The sequence below is a fragment of the Mya arenaria genome, chromosome 12, assembly GCF_026914265.1.
Source record: "Mya arenaria isolate MELC-2E11 chromosome 12, ASM2691426v1".
NCBI classification, from domain to species: domain Eukaryota; kingdom Metazoa; phylum Mollusca; class Bivalvia; order Myida; family Myidae; genus Mya; species Mya arenaria.
Genome location: NC_069133.1, coordinates 57,790,077 through 57,812,095, shown reverse-complemented (window position 1 = coordinate 57,812,095; position 22,019 = coordinate 57,790,077). Strand labels below are relative to the sequence as shown.

The 22,019-nt window shown below is 34.0% G+C and overlaps 1 protein-coding gene across 1 annotated transcript in view; it reads right to left on the bottom strand.

The window, feature by feature from the left end:
* The window catches only part of LOC128211142 (fat-like cadherin-related tumor suppressor homolog), a 57,210-nt gene that overhangs the window by 2,718 nt on the left and 32,473 nt on the right, over nt 1-22,019 (bottom strand). The window contains exons 18-37 of the mRNA XM_052915584.1: nt 21,887-21,984; nt 21,471-21,598; nt 20,999-21,082; nt 20,418-20,588; nt 19,662-19,789; nt 16,746-16,858; nt 16,188-16,312; nt 15,290-15,538; nt 11,652-11,889; nt 11,335-11,462; nt 11,081-11,158; nt 10,639-10,800; nt 8,985-9,104; nt 8,161-8,274; nt 4,881-5,050; nt 3,636-3,756; nt 2,917-2,940; nt 2,165-2,292; nt 1,413-1,462; nt 6-166 (exon numbers count right to left, since the gene is read on the bottom strand). Coding sequence (XP_052771544.1) covers nt 6-166; nt 1,413-1,462; nt 2,165-2,292; nt 2,917-2,940; nt 3,636-3,756; nt 4,881-5,050; nt 8,161-8,274; nt 8,985-9,104; nt 10,639-10,800; nt 11,081-11,158; nt 11,335-11,462; nt 11,652-11,889; nt 15,290-15,538; nt 16,188-16,312; nt 16,746-16,858; nt 19,662-19,789; nt 20,418-20,588; nt 20,999-21,082; nt 21,471-21,598; nt 21,887-21,984 — 2,590 coding nt within the window. The remainder of the gene's footprint in view (nt 1-5; nt 167-1,412; nt 1,463-2,164; nt 2,293-2,916; nt 2,941-3,635; nt 3,757-4,880; nt 5,051-8,160; nt 8,275-8,984; nt 9,105-10,638; nt 10,801-11,080; nt 11,159-11,334; nt 11,463-11,651; nt 11,890-15,289; nt 15,539-16,187; nt 16,313-16,745; nt 16,859-19,661; nt 19,790-20,417; nt 20,589-20,998; nt 21,083-21,470; nt 21,599-21,886; nt 21,985-22,019) is intronic.

Below are 22,019 nucleotides of genomic sequence, written 5' to 3'. Positions count from 1 at the left end.
CTTACAGTTCCTATCACCAATTGTAATCTCGTCCAACTGCAAAGCCTCGTTGCCAAATATAACATTACGCCCTTCTCTTAGGTCCTCAAGCTCCACGCTTAAACTTGCTTTATCAGCGTTGTTGTTGTCAATGGCAATTATTGCATCGATAATATAGGAACCACACCTATGAGGAATTAACAAATTTGTTTGAGCTATTTTTTCTAAAACTACCAAAACAAAACTAAAAAAAATCCAACACGAGGTTTAAATGTTTATTTTTGGTAAAGAGACGTAAACGGGCAATATGACGTCATTTAACTCAGTTACGCCCAAACGAATGGCGGGACACATGTTGTGACACTTTTAGAAGGTCACATATATTTTCAAACCAATTATGGATTATTTTTCATGTCAAACGTATTTCACATGAGGCCAAATATTTTATTAAACACAGGTTGTCGTTGTTTATGAGATCTGAATGCCTCATTCTAATTGAATGGAACTGTAAAGAAAAATGGCATCAATATTGTATTATGTCGCAAGGCAACGAAGACACAAGCAAACTTTTAACACACTTTCACACCACATATATTGGTACTCCATGTCGGATCTTGGCATGGTGAGGGTTTAAATGGTTTGCGAAATATCAACACAAAACAAGGGATGACAACAATCCAGAATCCTGTTTCAGGATACAATGATATATACAACAACAAACAAGAGGAAACAACAAAGTAGAGTTCTCGTTTAAAGAGACAAGGATCAACACAACACACAACAAGGGAATCCAACGACCTAGCAGTCTCATTCTGGAGGTATAAAACTACTCTCAACGTATTCCATATAAACAAAAAATGCATTACCACTTGACTATTCTCTGAGCTATGTACAGAGATTGGGCATGATTGGGCATACACGATTCGAAACAACTCCTATGAAATACAGCAGAATAAAAACAATCAGCTAAGTCGTTTTTGTTATAGATTGGACAAAGTCGTTGGTAGACAAACGTTAAATCCTGGGCTTGATTACACATACACGAATCATAACAACTCTTACGAAATACAGCGGAACAAAAACATCACCGTTTTTGGTATTAATTGGACAAAGTTATTGCTAGACAAACGTTCAATCCACAACTTTCTTTGCCTAATAATGTGTTTTTTTTATGTTGCCAGCATCTTTGTCTGGCTGGATTCATTTTCAACATCAATGGTAATAGTTTTGCCAAAGTCCCGTGTTAGCATGGCGACTCTTACGCATCCGCTGCGTTCGAAGATAGGAAAGCTAAAGCGTTGACAATATTGACATGACAAACAGACGAGCTTAAGTTTAATATCTTAATATAATGTAGGTATTACCTTCATATTCTAGTCTTAAAAAGGTGAAAAAGCTACCATAAGCATGGCCATGAATTTGATTTGATTTACCTAATGTCCGTGATGATAAAATTCTTCCCTGTTGGGGCGCTCTTGGATAGCTGAAATACAATTGTCAAATTGTTGTGATCAAATATTTTCAACAAACACATTGGTTTTAGAGGTAAACAAATACACCATACACATTATACACATAACTGAAGATAACGGATGCTAAACACTATATATACAATGAGAGCAGCAACGTAAGGCTGAGTACCGTTCATCATCTATGTATAAAACGGAAGTTATGCATTTTGCACTCTTTATGCAGCGAAACATGACAGGACCATAATGATACATTTAAGATATCTGTGAAAGGGTGTGTGCAGAGAAACAATCTGCAAATATTATACTGCAAATGTGTTTTAGCATTGAATGATTGCAAGAAACCATTCTTGGTTTATATAGGTAGATTAAGGTTTATCTTAATTATCATAAATGTTATTTTGGTTTTGCATATAAATGTGCGAGCATTTTCCTTACACCTGATACCAACACTGTATAGGTTTCAAAGAGTTATACCAGTCGAGCGATCGATCTCTGAGTTAATGTTTTGGCCAGTGAATTGGACACAGGTGTTCTAGTGCACTGTTAGGCAGACTTTAAAAATAATCTGAATTTGAATACCTTTTTGTTGAATCTTATACCACGACATAAAGTCAGGACCTGATAGCCTAACTAAGATTGCTTGACTAGCAGGAACTGAATGCAACATTCAATTAACTGTGTTCCCTCTCCCCTGCTTCTTGAATAATATTTACCATTTGTTTAGCTTTTGACTCCACTATTTTGTATTTCGATGGAACTTTTAGATCATCGTCTGTGCACCCTTTACTTGCATTGGGAGTGATTTTAACCGAAACGGGCACCACATATTGGCTCGAATTTGCTATAATAAAATTAATTGGCATGGTATTATTGGTTTAAAATGATATTCGATCAAAATCAAATACATAAAATAAGTATGCGTACTTCGAATCAGAAATACTAATGGCAACGGATCGATACCAGTACCTTATTTCAATGTTTCGTTGTTACAATTTAATCAAGTAATGTATAAAATTATTTTCAATAAAATAATTCAAGTCACAAAATAATTTAACATTTATTATTTACGATATACCGAAATGTGTATCTAGGCACTGTTAGTGCAAACAGGCAAAGTCAAGTGGCTGACATTATTTTGACATCCTATGAATGATATGATAGACTTTCAGTACATTTCATTAATTCATATTTTGTATAAATATAAATTATTTTTCGAAAATTCATAAATAGTAACCTTTCAAAATTTAAGTTGCTATTGTATAGAATGCGATAACGTTATTATAAAGCAATACTGAAGTTAGATCAAAAGAACATGATTGTATACAATAATTTATTATGACTTTGAAAATACCTTACATTATTTTGGAAGGTTTTATAAAAATATTCATTCGACTACATATGTCAGCAATAAGTTGTCATTTTCAGTTCAAAGGCATTAATTAAGAACTGTAACAAAATAACATACTTGTGAAGGGAGGAGGAGTCGTGTCTGAAATTATATAATAATACACATGTTACTATATTTAGTATTTTTTACTATATAAATTCGTTCCCGCAATAATGTTTAGCGTTTCCACCCGTCATATTATCCCGGCACTTGAGGGGATTATGACATAATTGCCCATGGAAGAGAAGCACGCGCACAATAACGTCTGTTCAAAACAAGTTCAAATCAATGACAAATAACAAAACATATGTATTATAAATGATAATACATGGTCGACCATGGTTTTTAGTTGATAATTGCCCTAGTGAAAATAAATTATCCTAGGGTAAAAGCCCTCTTGCAATTGTTCTTCCTACTGGGCCAATTATCAACCAAAAGCCATGGTGAACCATGTATTATTTTATAAATAATACATTTCAATGAGATAAAACTTAAAGCCCATGTTCAAAATCTATAATAATTAAAGCATATAAGACTGACATTGCACCAATAAAAAATAATGCATTCATTCATTGGTTCTAAATGTTCAAACCTTTGACAGTCCGTGACTCTATCCGGATGATTTGTTTTCAGTCATCATATAGTTAAACTGACCAGTGGTAACAAACAAATCATCTGAATTAAAGTTTACAGTAGCTTCACCAACCACATGAGTAGAGTAGCGATGTCTTACAAATACACATTACAAATAAGCCCAACTTTTTAAACATTGTTGAACATTGGCAATAATTTCATACCTTTCGTACAAACGGCTGTGTCAACTGTGCGCGAATAACCTCGTTCACAAACACAGTTAAAGCTTCCAATGCTGTTCTCGCAAACTTCCTTTTTTGTGCTGTCACAAACTGAGGCGGAGATCTGAATAATACAGTATAATTTAACAGAAAGCGTTTGTATGCAATCACATATAAGAATCTGCTCCTCGGATCAATTTGGAACCAACCGGCGGTGAACACAAAACTTACAAGCGAAGACATATTGATTATAATACTAAGCAGTCTAGCTTACGTTTCCACAGAAGAAACAAGTACTTGTATTCAACGTCAAAGATGAGAGAATGTGCCTGGCAGGGACCTACAATCTTCAATGTGTGAGTTGGACACTTGCCATTTACTACTCTAACCCATTACTTAGGTATGAACGGACATATGAAATGACACTCACATACTCGCCGAATGGAGCAGACAGGCGAGGGCGATTGTAATAGGGTCATTATGTGTGTTATTAAACTCAAACTCGACCATTATTCACACTTTATTCATGAAGTGTCCACTTGTTAGAGATCCACGACCCTAGCATTTAGAGCAATTGGTAGAGAAATAAAACTTGAACTATTTGGGTTTGGGTCCAATTATATCCACAAAAACGGCACTTCTGTAAGGTAAATGTTTACGGACAAAAGGTGTCAATTTAACACTTCAAAATTCAGAAATAGTCAAATTATTTGAAATGTATGACATGTCATGCATACAGTACATTTAACTTGTATATATTTTATATATTTTGTTACATATATAGGTGTTAATTTTATTACTGTTGTACACTTTAATTAGACTCAAAGTCTTCTAAAACAATCGTATTTCGTCTCACTAATAAGCTTTAATATTGAACATATTTTCACTTACTAAATACAAAGTCAATTTTAAGCCATCGACGTTTTGTTCTTAGCTTACAGACACCGACATGTTAGTTATTTAGGAATCATTCCTGATATTATATCTATGAACATAATGGTTAAAAGTGAGAAATACAGAAATGAAATTTGAAACGCACCATTTTGAACACTAACTACAGGTGGTCTACACTGTTACGATGTTTCTTAATGGCTAAATCTGTAAAACAAACCTTTATCTAATACGGTAAATACTTCTTACGATGTTCTTCAATACTCAAATCATCCATATTATTTACTGAATGCCCCAAGTAAATTCTAACACACAAACAGAGACGCATTCCCCTAACTAGATCATTTAGGCACTTACAGTACATTCGTCAACGTCAAGACTACAGTCCATGCCCGTCCAAGTAGCAGCACAGAGGCAGTGACCTGTCGAAATATTGCAGGTCTGAGTGGCCACCGGGTCCGCCAGATAGGATGCGTTACAATTACATGTATGCTCGCAATTGCGGCCGTACATGTTTCCGCCGCAAGCTGAAATACGGTAAGCCTGATTAAAACAATTCGAAACTATCCCGACATGACCTGCAGCAAATATAGCAAAGATCTTGATGAAAAACGAAAGGATCAAGGCTTCGCAGACAAGTAATGATCGAAGTAAACAAACAAAGCATAATATACACGCTGACACATACTAATTATTATTTTCCAATACAATTTGTGAGCCATGTTACTAGACGTAGAATGAGATTAACTGCAGTAATTGTTTTCGAAATTAATTTGATTGAAACGTTGAACTGGAGATGAAAAAAAAACAGTTCTACTTTTGGTTTTATTGTGTCGCCTGAATAAACGTTATATAGTAATTACTTTTGTCGCCGAGAGCTAAATATTGTGCAAACGTATTTTCTAATCAGAATTAAACTAAATTACTGGCAACATGTCTGAACCAAGTTCAATCGTAAATATCACCAAAGTAACACACAAGTTCTCTTCCGCTGAATATTTAATATAAAGTTGGTTTATAACTTGTGCAGACATTAACTGAAGTACTGCTTCAAAAAAAATGAAAGCTGATGACAGTGTTAGATTAAATGTTTCGATCAAGATATATATGCAAATGATTTACTCCACTTACGCTAGAGGTATATTAGTCCCCTTTTACAGGAGAAATAATGCTAGATGCGGATGCCTGGTAACCTGTTTGATAAGGTAGAAGTTGAAAGCGTAACTGGTGATTAACATATCGAATTGATGACCGATGCAAGACTTTAAATACAGTAATTGCAGTTTGTGTCTTTGTTGTATATTTCAACTGAAAGCAGACGCAACCAGACTTTATTTCAATATTCAGTCGTTCAATGTCGGAAGGCTTCTTCGTATATATTTAAAAATACAATGTTAACCTGTTTATGCACGTAAAAGCCTTTCTAATGACACCAGTACATATTATGGCAATAGGCATACACAATCCCATAAATATATAATTGTACAAAGTAAGATCAAACTTGATTACATTTAGAGGAAGGATACAGACTCGGCCTAGTTGGATCGTGACTTAAGCGTCTTAAGTACACCTGGATTATACTCCTTTTACAGCTGTCTTACGTATTAAGGCGTACAATATTTAGACAAAGTTGTAAATAAAATTAAGCATTTGTTTCAAACCATTTTGAGATATATCACATGGAAGCTGGTTTAAGGGTTGACATGAGCTTACATTGATTGGTTTAATAAATTACATTTTGGAATGATGCTTTCTTGACTTTGATATGTTTCATTAGTTATACAGTATTACTTATTCCAAGCAAGTTACCTCGACGTCATGATCAATGCTCCACCGACTGTCAAGTCTTGCTCAATCGAAGCAGATTAGATCGACGTCATGTGAATAGACTCACCGATTGTACAGTCATGATTATTTCAAGCAGGTAAGATCGACGTCATGTTAAATGTTTCACTGACTGTAAAATTATGTTTCTTTCAGGCAAGTTATCTCGACGCCATGGAAATCTTTCAACGATTGTAAAGTTAAAACTATTTCAAACAGGTAAGCTCGACGTCATGTCAAATGACTCACCGACTGTACAGTTGTGAATATTCCAAGCGGATTAGCTTGGCTTTATAGAGTCGCGATCTATAGGGATACATATTTACAGTTTGCCAACTTGACAAGGATTTATGGATCAGTTTTAAGTTTGAAAAAAAAGAATATTTATTTATGACACATTTTTTTCAACTTTTCTTAAGCTTCGTTGTAAGGGAACTATGGCTTATTGGCCGCCATTCGGGTGTTGGGAGTACTTGTTTTATTTAATCTTTAACATATTTTGGCTCTTTGACGCTTTCTTGATTCAATATGTTTCTTCTTTTCTTTTCGGTGTTTTATGAAGCTTTATAGAAATAACAGGAGTAAAAAAATAATTTTAATACTTTCACTGCAAAGTTAGGAGTGTTAATACTAACATGAAGAACTACTTTTTAAATCAAGTGTAATTACTTCTCTTTGATAAAAACTGCATACGTCACTATTGAACCTGTAAATTATGTCAAAATAATAATTTGATCTTAAATATGCATTGGTATAAAATAAGACTTTTTCTAAAACAATACACAACAAAACGTTTAATAGGTTATGGAAATAATAAATATAAATACCCCACCAAACATCATATCAAAAAAACGAAGTGTGGTCTTTATCCCACTTTAGACTGATATTTACCAACAACGATGATTTCATATATATATATATATGTATTAGGAAACAAACCCTAAAAACTTGTCAACATTTGTTTTTCTAACACGTTCGACCTTTCAAATATTCATAAAGTAATTGGTGACCAATGATATGTGGTCCAATTGTTTATGCTGTCTTCAATTGAAAACAATCGTGCACTTACTGTTATAATTAGGGTCCTAACTTCAGCAAAAAGTGCATTCATAAATGGTATTAAAATATTTGCACTCAAACATGAGAGAATAATTAACAATAAAAGAACTTTTGGATAACTTCACGCGCCAGCCTAGGAAAGACAGTCTACGAACCAGCGATCAAAACGTTTCGTTAGGGGTTTGCAAAGGGTAATTCAAGAATGGGGTTATTCAGAGAAAAAAAACCCAAAAATATCTCTGAAAATTAGCATAAATTAAAAAGAAAATATGTTGATTTCAGAGTAAGATCGTATTTCTTTTCACTAGTGATCATAGAAAAACTATACCATTACCAACAAATAAACATAATATAGCAATTCGTGTCACACCTTCTTATTTTCATTACGTTGAAACTTATGCTTACCCTTATTCCAATTTTGATAAAAAATACATATTCAACTTGAACCTATTTAGCTGCGTCTTTGGTTTGGTGCATGAAGATCTGTATTGTAGCTCATTAAGTGCGCAATACGCAATATATTGCCTCTTGTTTGAACACATATTCACAAAATTTCTCAAAGAAGAATTAATTATTCGATATCAATAAGTGTTCAGGATATAGAATATCCCTGTGGCAGGAAGATTGAAAGAAAATGTAACTTCAACAATGGCAGTGCCTGCTGGCAGTGAAAAACCGTATTATACTGTTTCGTCTGCAAAAGTAGGTATTTCCATTTGACATACTTTCGTAGGCAAGTTCACTAAATACTTACCATTTGTACAGTTTGCCCCTTCCCATCCATGAGAGCAGTTACACTTGAAGCTGTTAATACCGTCCACACAGTCACCGTCGTTACCACAAACTATTCCAACACAGTCGTCAATGTCTGTGCAAAGAACCAAAGAGAAATCATTTGTACAAGACGGCGTAGCTTATGTTTACAAGAAAAGCACATCTTTATCACCATTTCACTTTCCAAACATTAAACATTTTTGAAATATAAATACTGTGAACTCATATATTTCCTTGGAAAATATATTTTTCTAGGATTTCGTTGGTTGGCGTATCCACGAATTTAAGATCCCTAGAAAAATTTGACCTTTAATTTCGAAATCATGCTGTCAATGTAAAACGGTATGCATGTATTCACAGAATAAACATGGACGTGGTATACAACTTGTAAGTACTTAAGTCATTTCTTTATTTATTATCTTTAAATTACCGATCAAGCAATGATTGACATGGATATCTGCGCATAGTAGCATATTGTCAAGTTGTAGTGTCATAAAGTGCGTGACGTAGATGATACATACCACAAGATCGGCGAATGTTGTATTCGCAGACGATAGTCGATCGCAGTTTCGATTATTTATTTTTTTCAAAAAAGAAAATCCACAAAGTTAGGAACCCACGAAATCATTTCCTTCGAAAACTACGAGATTTCAAGCCCACGAATATATATGATTTCATAGTATTAAGGTTTATGGTAAAAATCTGATTCCGAAGCGGTTATTTCTTTACAGAAAAAAGGTGAAGATGCAAGTCGCCGCTGACCATATAAATGAACTCTAAGTAGTTTTAAGATTTAATACTCACTAGTATTACATAACTCGCCATTCCATCCACGTTTGCACACACAGCTGAAGTTGTTGAGAAGGGGGAGACAGGTCTGTGCATTGTCGCCACATGGGTTCGAATCACACTCATTTACTTCACCTTTGGAAATATATAGACATAATTATTATAAATCACGGCCTTGTGGTCAACTGATCTAATCAACCGCATGTTTTAACACGTTACTCGTTCAAATTTGAGTCTAGATCAGTTGTGGACGTGGAAAGTGGCTCATCGCAAGACAATCGTTAATGTAAATAATTATATCGGTTTATGGAAATGAGACGTCAAATGATTTTGCAGAGATATTGCAATATGATATTGTATGTGAATAGGTCCGTTGACGGTTGGTACATATTTCTTATTTTTCGTCATATAAGTGTGAGCAAGTATTGTCAAGTATGACGTGGTGATTTCCTTATTAAAACCCCTCTCAATTAAAGGAGAATCCGCTGGACTTATGAGACATCTTTACTCCTCATTCATATCGTTTATTTCTTGCTCTAAAATAACGCGTATTTTAAGTATTGATTCATTGATTGAAAACTTACTTTAACGGACATAACTCTTGAAATATTAATTATGAATATGTATAATGCTGAAAGAGAATACATGTAGTTTAATTTTTTACTGGACATATAATGTTGTGTAATACGAATAATTTCCTCGCTATAAATGTTGAAGTTAAAAATAATTGTGATCGCAGTCTAGTGTCACTAAAATTTTGCACAGTGTATATAATACGCGAGATATAAACGCAATGTTCATATATCCCAGTACATATGGGTTTATCAGTAACTGTTATAAAACTAGCTAATTGGTTAAAAAATCATCAATATACATTATAATTTCTAAGGTCATGACAGACAGTTTTGGTTACAGTTTGGTGTCACTCAGCCTTTCAATGCTTTAAGAGCTTATATGATATGTGCTAATGTTATACAACGCGTTATATGTGTGTTTTCTCCTAATTTTGCAAGACTGTAATTTTCTTTTTCATAAAGACAACCCTGCTCATTGGCCAAAAAAAAATAACTGAAGAAATCCCCATGTATTTAAGCTACCAACTATGTTACATATTTAAACTGATGCCTAAAATGGACATGTGCATAGCTTGCCTAAAAGTTCGTATTTTAAGTCAAACTGTAACATCTTAAAGAGTCAACAATGCTAGTATGATTCAAGTTGATATGAAACTGCTGCTAGAAATATGAACCGCAGACATAAACTCAATGAAATTCATAAAACAGTACTCTATAAGATTACTGTAAATTTGCAGTTTAAGCTTCACTAAAATATCGGAAACATTCACAAACACATATAGCATGCAGCGGACTAACAAATTGCTGGGAGGTTGGAAATACTCCTTTGATACACGTGAAAACAACATAAAAAATATTGATCGTTTATTATTAACTCTATTTATTCTGAAACAAGTTTTAAGACTCCACTACAAAATTATATTTATACATCTTTTAGAAATTAATACCGGATTATAGCCCAAAGTATCTGTGCGGAACACACAAGCACACATTTATTAGCTGTTTGTCAATCTAAAAGGGATACCAGATTTTTAACAATTTTAAGTCAGACCAGTATCTATCAACTTTGTTGTTCCTATTCACCGAACGCTCACCGTCAGAAACTGTCACCATCGCCGTTACATTTGCGCTGTTTGGAGGCTGTCCTCCATCTGTTGCTGATACAGTCAAAGTGTAGGCTTGCAACAAGGGCTCTAACATTAGGGTAATCTCCCCTGTAGAGGCGTCAATAGCGAACACTCCTTGGTCGTCACCCGCTAGAAATTGCATGAACTTTATTTAGATATTGTTTTAAAAAGAGTCATTTTATATAATCAAATGTAACCATGACCGGTATAGGTCTATTTCCCCTACATTTCACATTCTGATTATTGATATAGATATATTGAGGGATATATGACATTTCTGTCCGTCTAAATATGTTATCTAGTGAGGTGATAGTTTTTGAAAAGATTTTGTTATCTTACTATTAACTTTCATTAAATTCTACTAGATAAATGAATGAAAACAAATTCCAAGATAATTGTTTATATTCACCTGCAATGGTATAAGTCACGGTCTTAAACTGCGTTGTGACGTCTTTATCTTCGGCCGTTACAGTTAAAACCTCTGTACCTAAAATAAAAAAAATCAAGCAATTAAGATATATGAAAATACATGTATATAACATATAAAAGAAGCTTATTGATGCAATAAATTCGGTGCGCAATGACTAGATCTATCCAATTACTGCGTACTTAAGCTTATTTTAATAATTATTTCAAACGTTATGTTTATGCGTTGGTACGTACCAATGTCGTGATTCTCTTCAATTTCCATACTATAGGAACCCTCTGAAAACTCTGGAGAGTTGTCGTTCACATCCAAAATATGTATCGTCAATTTAGAACTTTGTGTTGTGTATTTGCCATCCGATACACTAAAAATAAGTATTTGCTAAACATTATACCAAGCTGGTCTTCTTAACTTTCTATTATCTTGTTCTATTTCTTACCATTACGCTTCAAGTCATCCACAATATCATTTTTTAATTATCTTTGCAATTAAAAAAAATCTCAGAACCAAACCTTCGTGCTTAATAGCCTCTCATAAATCAGAATTTACTAACCTAAAAACTACTGTATGCGACTGCATAGTGTCAGCATCTAGTGTTTCGCCAATTGTCAAATTGTTTCCATCAAGAGTAAATGCATTCGAAGAACGTTCGACCACTGCGTAACTAAGGGTTGGAGGGCTAGGAAGGTTGTCCGGGTCAATTGCTAGAACTTCAAACACTGTTGTTCCAACCGTTGCGTTTTCATAGATTTCAACAGTTTTAGCTACGTAAAGTTCACTGAGTCTTGGACCTGAAAGTGAAGTTAAAAAAATATGAATAAAACGACTTATCAATGGAAATAAACTTGTGAATGTTTCCCCTGACGTAAAGATGACATTTTATGTCTATGAATAAGTAAAAGCTATTTTAAATGACATTGAAAACAAACAACATACATTTTATCAGGTTCGCTGCCGAAATCACATTTACAAATTTGAGCCTTCCAAAGCCAAAAGTAGGTGGGTAAGGCCAAAAATTAAAACGTTTCAAACGTTCATGTCTTATTTAGATTCGAGAAATATTCCTTTAAGGGAGTAAAAAATTAATCCTATGTGACATGTGTAGGGTAAAAATTAATTGAACAAATATTACAAAAAAAGATTTTATTAAATTTTGGACCAAACAGCATTCTTTCGTAAAAGTCTGCTATTTTGATACAAAAACATATTCATTTTGTATAATGACTTTTTCGGAAAAAATGCAAATGATTTTATTAGAAATCGAATAAAATCTTCATTCGTAAAATTGCTCAACTCCTCATTTTAGCTACAATTGTTATAACGGATATTATAAGTATCTATCATGTGTTTCCAGTACGGATAAAAAAAATCCGACCCGAGGGCACGTGCGTAAGCCGGTTACGAGGCTTGCCGAGTTACCGCCACGCAGCGTACCCGAGGGTCGGAATTTCCGATCCGGACCGGAAAAACATGATTAATATTTTTTCTTGCATATCTAAATTTATCAATTTGTGGAAAAATGACGTTGAAAACGAACTTTTGTACAAATACACCAAAAAGCGCGTGCGACGTTGTTTACTGACGACATAGAGCGCAGTAATTTTGAATAACTAAAAATAGCGTTTTTCTACGATTATTTATTTTCAATTTTAAATAAAAGTACAACAAACATATATATTTGATTGCGCTTTATTGAAAAGGCATAATATTTTTTTCATAAACCATACAATAAATGAAATAAGAAGTGGCGCGTTGTTGCGCGTGACTCATCTCACATGGGGTGTGTAAGATGTTTTTTCCAGCACTGGTCACATGACCGGAAACACACGTCCGGTATGCAAGAATTGTATTATACTTGCTAAATATTGAACCTAAAAACTAAATGAAAAAAGATTTATTTTAAACATCTCATTTGTTGGTCCTTCAAATATCTTTAATTTTCTTGATGACAGAAATAGTTTAACATATATCAGAATTTGTATGCATATCCTTTCCGACTCGAATACCTCATGATTAAAAAATTAATAGCAATTTAAACAAGATTGAAAGTCAGCCATCCAGAATAATGAACAGCGTAATAAAAATGCTATAACGAGATTTTAATTCCGTCTGTTAACGTTCCAATACTGAGTTTTGCGGTTATATTAATTCTTAATTATACTCTTTAATAAACCGAACCTAATTTAGTCAGTTAACATGTGCAGTAGATATGTTTATGGGATGGTTTAGTCACCCATGAGCCAAGACTGACGGTTATCCTCTGGCCATCTATCAATCTGCAATCAACGACAACCACGGTCGCTTTAAGTCACGAACTTTGTATGAATGAAACAACAAAGACATGACGGCAAAGATATGAAGACAACAATTAAAAAAATACCGCCTTGGAACGGTCAATGAAACCCAAGTCCACTGGAACACGAGTCAACTTAAAACTAGTTTATATAGCCAAAACTTAATACTTGTCCAACATTTATCAATCTACAAAAATCAAACTTTGAATAATACAATTAAAACTACAGGGACAGGCGCAGAAGCTGAAAATTCAAATATAAGCCTTGCAAAGCCCTAGCCAGGTCTTAGCCTAATTAGGGCCAGAAGCAACTTCAAACAATGAAGATATAAACTGATTAGTACTTTTAAGTACTCAACCAATGAAAGCAAACAACATCTACGTCAGGAGCAACAGTGCTTACTCGTAAAAGAATACGAAGGTCATTGGAAGACAGCCATCTGACACCGGCACGCCTTAGCAAATTCAAGGTGAATAACTATGTCTTCATCAAGTCTAATATTTAATGCACCATCTAACAGACAATGAAGAAATAACAAATTCATGTGCTGTCGAATATTCTTCGATGTATAATTGTATATCGAAATCCTTACAAATAACCTCTTATATCTGACACGGCATTTATTCACTCGGCAACTAATCGCCACTGAGTTGTGTCAAATGTTGCCAGGTCATGGACAGTCCGTATGCCGACCACTCGTGCATTTGTCGCGAACTTATTGACAACCTATCGACAATTCATACAATGGCTATAATCAACAACTTACTGGAGTCTAGTGGCCAACTTGATTTACATTTCATATCTTGATTACTTTGGGCGTTAAAATGATTTAGTTATCTATAGCAGCAGGGACACTACAAATATAAAACTGCGTAAATTGAATAATAAATTGCATTTTAAAAATAATACAATTTCATAATTACGTTCTGGAAGCTTAAAGATACGCTTTGAACATTTTGTATAGATTTTTTTTTCTATCAGGTAGGCTGTAAACACTTAAGTGTCGTGTCGTTGAAAGGGGTAGACATTCTTTATGTTACATAATCTTTTCAGATTATGTTTGTATGGTAAATTAGTAAAAACGCATATAATATCAGCTTTCATATTAATATTGTGAAATCATTATTCATGCATCCCTTGTGTAACTAGGTGAACAATATATATTTACAAACATAATTTGTTTTCATTATGATTCGTATGGTCGCTTAAATATTGTTCAAAAGATTCTACATATAATTGCAATGTCTTGACATCCTTGAGGTATGAGGTTTATGTTTGAAAATACTTAGTATCTGCGTACGTTATGCGTAATATGATTTATATCAACACAATTAAGGCCTAAGAAATAGATGTATACCCTGTTTTATTATATGCCGATACATTTCGTTTCCATATTTGTAAGTGAAAGTTTTCCGTTCCCGTGTCGGTAGAATATCTATTCCCCTCAATGACATCCTTTTTGAGGAACGTGTTTTTGTTCAAGGCACTAAACCATTAATGCGACTGATATGTGACGTCAAAGCCGAAATTTAGGAAATAGTCGTGTTGTATCAGAGTGTATGTTCGTGGTAAAACATTCAAATATGTCATTAATACATGAAAGGAATATCAGGAGGCATATATTAAAGGAATATTACATCCGAACGCTTTTCCTAGTGCACAGGAAACGTCTTAATAAACATTACATGATGTCGATAGTTTACACACCGAAGCGACCTTAAGACATGCCGTCCAAATCTGAACTATCATAATATCTTCTATATATTAGCAATAAACAATCGTAGTCGCTCAGACTTTACACAGTGAATATAACTAGCTTGCTCTAGCTTTTGATATATATTCTGTTCAAACTCGCTATGTCTCAAAAACATATATAAAAATATAGTTCAAACCTCACCGGATTCTACTGTCACTAAAACTGTTGCCGTTGCTGAATTACGATCAGTGCCACTACCATCGGTTGCAACAACTTCAAACGTGTAGTTGATTGTGCTGGTGTAATTCAAACTCTCTTCAGACTTCACGACTATATCAAAGTTCAGCATTTCGAACGGAACATTAAATGCACCTGGGATATATGCGGCAATGTTATTGAAAGCTTGCGACCGGTCGTCGTCCATTATAATCAATGTGAGGATAAAATCACCTGAAAATAGCAAATGAAATTATTACGTTCTCAAAAATCGCATTCCCTACGGCGAAAGAAAACAAGCTAGGCAATAGCGATAATAACTGACCAAATAGTTTCACATATTAAGCCTGTACCAAGGGCAAAACAAGCTCAGTGATAACGATATGACTACTGACTGATTTACGTTTGGTATCACATTTAAAGCTTGTATCAACGGCAAACCAAGGTTTGTGATAGAGGTATGCATTTAACATTTGGTATCATGTTTGAAACTTGTAATAACGGCAACCAAGGTCTGTGATAGAGGTATGAATTTAACATTTGGTATCATGTTTAAAGCCTGTAATAATGGCAAACCAAGGTCTGTGATAGAGGTATGAATTTAACATTTGGTATCATGTTTAAAACTTGTAATAACGGCAACCAAGGTCTGTGATAGAGGTATGAATTTAACATTTGGTATCATATTTAAAGCTTATAATAACGGCAAACCAAGGTCCGTGATATCAACTCGACATCTAATTTCACAGTTTGGAGAAAAATATTTTGCAATAAAATGTTGTATAGTATCAGGTTTAGAATGTTTGTTAAAACGTATTGCAGTGAGCGAAAAATGATGGGAGTACTGGACAGGATCAAAATTGGTCAAATTCATCAAACAAACCTGTTGAAGCTTTTTCATAGACGGTGGTATTATATGTTGTCTGACTAAACTTTGGTGAGTTGTCGTTCACGTCCTTTATATTCAACGTGAAAACTAAATCATCGGAATATTTCCCATCGGTGACACTGTGAAAGAGTAACTTTGTCAAGTAAAGTTGTTAAAAGTCTCAGTTTAAAGGGTAATTTGATAATTTGTTGTTCAATCTTTAAAGACGGCAATTGAATTCGTACGTTTTTTTTAAATGAAAATGTTTGGTAATACTGGCAAACCATGTCATACAAAATAACAGGTATCTTGTCGATTTTATCTGTTTAGGGTAAAGTTTAAAACATTGTGGATGCCAGGCAATGAACTAAGAAGACACAAATTTCGACTGTTCTCGATCTAAAACAGTTTCATCTGTTTATCAAAACAAACATAAAATCTACGAAAAGCCTTAATCTGAAAGCTTATGTTTTGAAGTAGTTAATTTTCTTGTCTCTATAAATTAAATAGAAATAATGCTTTCACTAATGTGTGGCAATTTATAAAGCAAGAACGACAACAACATATTTATACTTGACTGTTAGTTCTACGCTCTCTGGTGCACCTTCAGGATCAACATCGAACGTAGAAGAATTAACGCTGGTGGAAGTTTTCAAAACCCCATCCTCAACTACAAACCGAGGGTCCTGTCAAACGAGGAAATATGGGTCAGAGTATTTAAAATTCAAGCTACTCTCCCCGTTAGTTCAATTGCCAATCTACCTTCAAACAACTACCAGTATGTGTATACAAAGTGATAAAGTACGTCATATATGCTACGTCGGAAGGCAATATTTTACTTAAAATGAAGATTTAAAACAAAGATAACTTTTCATTGACTTCAATGCTGTTTATGTCGCTTAAAGATTCCCTTCTTCGTTTTTTTTACCGGAGTTTGATAAAGTGATTAGATTAATCAAGCACTTAGACTAATCTGTTTTCAAAGTAATGTTTTGACAGTGCTCCGTCAGACGGCCGTATTGTGAAAAGGTTTGTCGAAGTGTTTTAAGAAACTAAACTCTCAATCAAACATTGGTAAAATACCAAATGCGGGGCTCCGTAAGCGGCGGTAGACTGCGCTTTGATGAATTTAAAAGGTGAAGAAAAAGATATCTTTGTTTAAAGTCTTCATTCGAAGCAAACTGTTGTCTTCCGACGTGGCATTTATGACGCAATTTGTCACTTAGTATACACACACTGACTACTGTGTTGGAACGTAGTGAAAAGGAAAACTAGTAGCTTAGAGTTTAAAAGTATAAGTTTGATCACTAGGTTGGAGGTTGATCACAAGTATCGAGTTTATTCATTATGTTGAGGTTTGATCACTGGGCTTTGATAATATACCAAAACGAATGAGTACGGGTGATAAACTTATGACATCATATATGTAAATTGCAATTCAAAACTATCAGCATTGTTACTTATGAAAGGCCGATAGGTGTTACCATTGGCTAAATGTAGGTTATATTCTATGAAGGACAAATGCTCGATGATCTTCACCATCAGATTATTTATACGAGTATTTATATGGCAAACCCGGTAAGTTCGGACATGTCAGGCTCCAGTTATGGAATGAATACACAACTTTCAATGTGTTTTGTACAGAAAACAATGAACTCAACCTATGTATTTAAACCCCCAACAACCGATCAGACTATCGGATGTAAATAAGCTTGAAAAGAGGGGTGGCTTATCAGTTAGGATCAGTACCTGTGGTGAAGTATTTATAGCTCAAGAATGTAAACAAAAATAGCCCAAATCGGATCATGAGTGAGTAGCTACTTTGTTGAAAAGCTTACAGATGTTGTAAAATAACTGATATATAGGGGATCAATTAACAAATTATATAACAAAGTGTTAACAACTTTGGCCTAGAAATGTTCCAAATTGTGAAGTCTTTAGCCCTGACCAACTGACCCATGCCAATAGGAACAGTTCATACATTAAATGGGTGGTATATCTTTCAAAATAAAATTGCATTTTAATATTAAGTGTTTTAATTGCTTTAAAACGCAACACTCAAATCTACAATCTATGTTCTTGAACATTTTCAAGGAATTGTTAATTCATATTTACACATTTTTTCATAATTACTCTAAAAACTAACTTGTGTATAAGCGACCTACCCTATTATATTTCAATAGGAAAGTATATTTCTGGTGGGATGATTTTGGCTCCATTTTATTGCTCTCACAGTCATTCTTTTGTATAACATCACATTGAATATAGATGAAAATTTAGCAGTTTGATCTGTCAATTTTATTAAACGAGGAGCAAAATAAATACCTTTGAAGCATTATTCAATTACAATAATTGGGATTTTGTTAAAATTTTCAAACAAATGGATATGAATGGACAGTCAAAACAACAGGATGTTTTACATAATGATTTAGAATATGAACATCACCCGAGAATACATTGCCTTTGACATCAGCATTTTGGAAAATAATATTATAATTTACATGAAAGTGAGACACTGATGAAAATTATGTTAAAGATGGAACATGTACAGTGTGTTTATGTTCACTATGTGTAACAACACATGAACAACACATGAACAAGCATAGCTCAGTGTAGAGGCAACATATGAACAAAATAGAACATCTTGCAGAGTGAGATAGTTCTGGTCAATGTTAGATCACAGAAATGCATGAAACAATCAAAAGTATTTAAAACAGAAAGCTAGACTCATGCAAAGGATCAGTGTTGATGTGACAGTATTCAGAATGCAAAGAGAAATAATGCCAATATGTGTACTTGAATTGGTTTGATCAAAATACGCAAATACAGCTGGCATTACCATAATGATTGCACTGTGTTATATTCACCGGAATATTTTATTGTCCCTGTGTCACTATTCAAGAGAAAACAATGCAGCTGAACGCAGCAGGTTTATATGCATGACATCTACATTATTGAAATTCTGATTCTAGACATGTGCTCATGTTTACAAACAGAAGATCACATGATCAAGCCAGTTTGTTAGCTCCTCCCACAATATTCAAATTTTGAAATTGAAGATTTGCATTTCTTATTATCAAGACCACTTTTTAACATAAAACTTTAATATATATATACATATTGATGGACACACTTTCAAACTACATGCCTAAACTATTATGTGATATAATAATTTGATATAAGGTTTAAATTTTGAAAAAAGCTTCCCTGATTTGAAATGCTTTAAAAAGGGGGGGGGGACACCCACTCGCCATAACCTTCCCTTTTTTACCCCAGTTTGGTCTTTAAGCATAGACGTAACACTGACAAATTAATTCATTATGCACCAAAAACCACACATTTAGCGATAACATGTATATACAATTCCCATAAATATGATGCTAAAAATGACGTTTGGTCAATATTTGCTAATTTCTATTTTATCAATTTAAAATGCTTTTTGAATTCGTTTTATACAACGAATGGCGAATGTTGGTATCATAATGTAACCTGTGTGACAAGAGCAAAGGCCAGGTCCCCACTATTATCCTCGTCCGTGACCGTAAATCTATAAACACTTTTACTGGAATCAATATTCTCCAAAATCTCTACTTGAGTAGGGGCTTGAAACTCTGGCTCTGGAAAACAAAAACCAGATGTATTTATTAGCATAATTAGTATTAAGAACTTCCTTCTAGACAAGTATAAAAGAAAGACTGTTATTTATTAGTTTGACGTCAATTATGACTGTTTTAATCAAACATATGTTCCTTAAATACACTCTTATAACAGCATCCTCGCATGAGGCAAAACGAAGCAAAACAAATGATAACTTCGAATCGCAACGTCCCGATTCTCCAATATTCTCTCTTGTTATAAACAGTTTAATACTGCAATGGAAAGTAAACAGACAGACCCAGTAGCTTAACATTAAACGACACTGTTGAGAATCACAACGCTCACGAAAATGACAGGCATTTACGAGAGACAGCCAACAAAACAAATACTGAATGAACAGATAACATATACTTACATTAGGGATTGTCATATATTACAATCTTCAAATCATACTACAGGTAAACATTTTAAAGAATTAGAAAAATTGATGGAAGCCGATATGTAAAATGTATGACGGCCATGTATATATGTCATATCGATAGATTTGGCTTTGTCTTCTTCTTTGTCGTGATCATACAAATTTTACCATAACTTTTTAGTTTTACAGTGACTTAAAATAGTGATACGCAATTAACAAATTGTTGATACCTGTTTCTATGTTCACAGTGACAGACACATTTGTTGACATTTCCTGACTGTCTAATCCACCATCAGTTGCCATGACAACGAACGTATAATTCCGCGTAGTTGTGTAATCAAATGTTGTACCGGATGAGACACTCAGCACACCCTCCGCAGTAATTTCGAATTCGGCCGCCCCTTACGAAAGTAATATAATATACCATTTTTGTGTAATCTAATGCATAATTACTATAATAAATGTCAAATAATTTTCAGCCGTTTAAATCATGATTAAAGTACAGACTGATGTTTTAAAATATTATAAAATTGTTTTCGTCTAAATTGGTTCAACGGTCAACAACAATTTATCAGCAGCCAATCCTAACAATTATTTACTTATATTGTGTAGCTTTTGCGAGGTATTTGGTTCTCTAATCTTTTCTTTCTGCCCATTTAACGCCGAAAATACTAAAACAGTAACACACATTAGCCAATTAGTATTAGGCAATGCTTTATATTCGAAAGCATTTTCGATTCGTGAAAAAATTGAAAATTAAACCTTCGTAAATTATATATCATAATATCAATAAAGATATTTCTATACTTACCAATGACTTTGTATGCGTTCACCACGTTGTTTGGACTTGAGTAGTCAATGTCTGTGGCAGACAGGTTTCCAAGTATAGCGTTAGCTTAAAAATGTGAAACAATTTTTAAAGGTCATTTCGCACAATTCCTATACAGTTCCTAATTGGTGTGGACAAATAATTGAGCGACAGAATGGCATAGCAAAATAACTGAGCGACGGAATGGCATACCAAAATAATTGAGCGACGGAATGGCGTAGCAAAATAATTGAGCGACGGAATGGCGTAGCAAAATAACTGAGCGACGGAATTGCGTAGCAAACTTTATTCCTTTATGTCTAATTTATTGGCTACTGAGCTTTGTTTCTGTAGATTTTCACATAAATATTTCATTTAAATAACCATAAACTGCTATTGTAACATTATCTGCAATATCAGTAGATTAAATCTACAACCTGTTGTAAAAGAGGGGTGGAGAGTAACTTGTTGTTACCTGTTGTTTTTTCACTGATATCAAACGAATAGCTGTCCATTCCGAATACAGGTGCGTTATCATTATCATCACCTACTGTGATAGTTAGCGTTACGGTTACGTTTCTGGAACTGTTTGGATGGGACACTCTGTAATACAAAGAAACCAGAATACAAATGAGGGTGTATTAATCTAGTGTTTCTTACTATTATTAACACTTTTAGAACTAAACCAATTAATATAAATTAATCGTAACGGTTATACTTTTCGTTTCGGGACTAAATACTATTAGAAAGGTGCCTCCAAACGGAAACTTTTCATAGATTCATATGGCGGATAACACCGGATTGAAATGGAAAGTGCATGAACGAATGGACGGAGAGAAAATTAGTGCAAGGAAGGACACAACAATTAAAATGCCAGTAGAAACAGCATACTCAAGAGATAATCCGTAGGATGTCACAGGCGAGTCAACATCAACATCCAAATCCGTAGCGATAGTAATTGTGTTACCTGTTACTTGAAAGCTTGTCGTCTGTAATAGTGATATTATATTAAACAAAACACGCT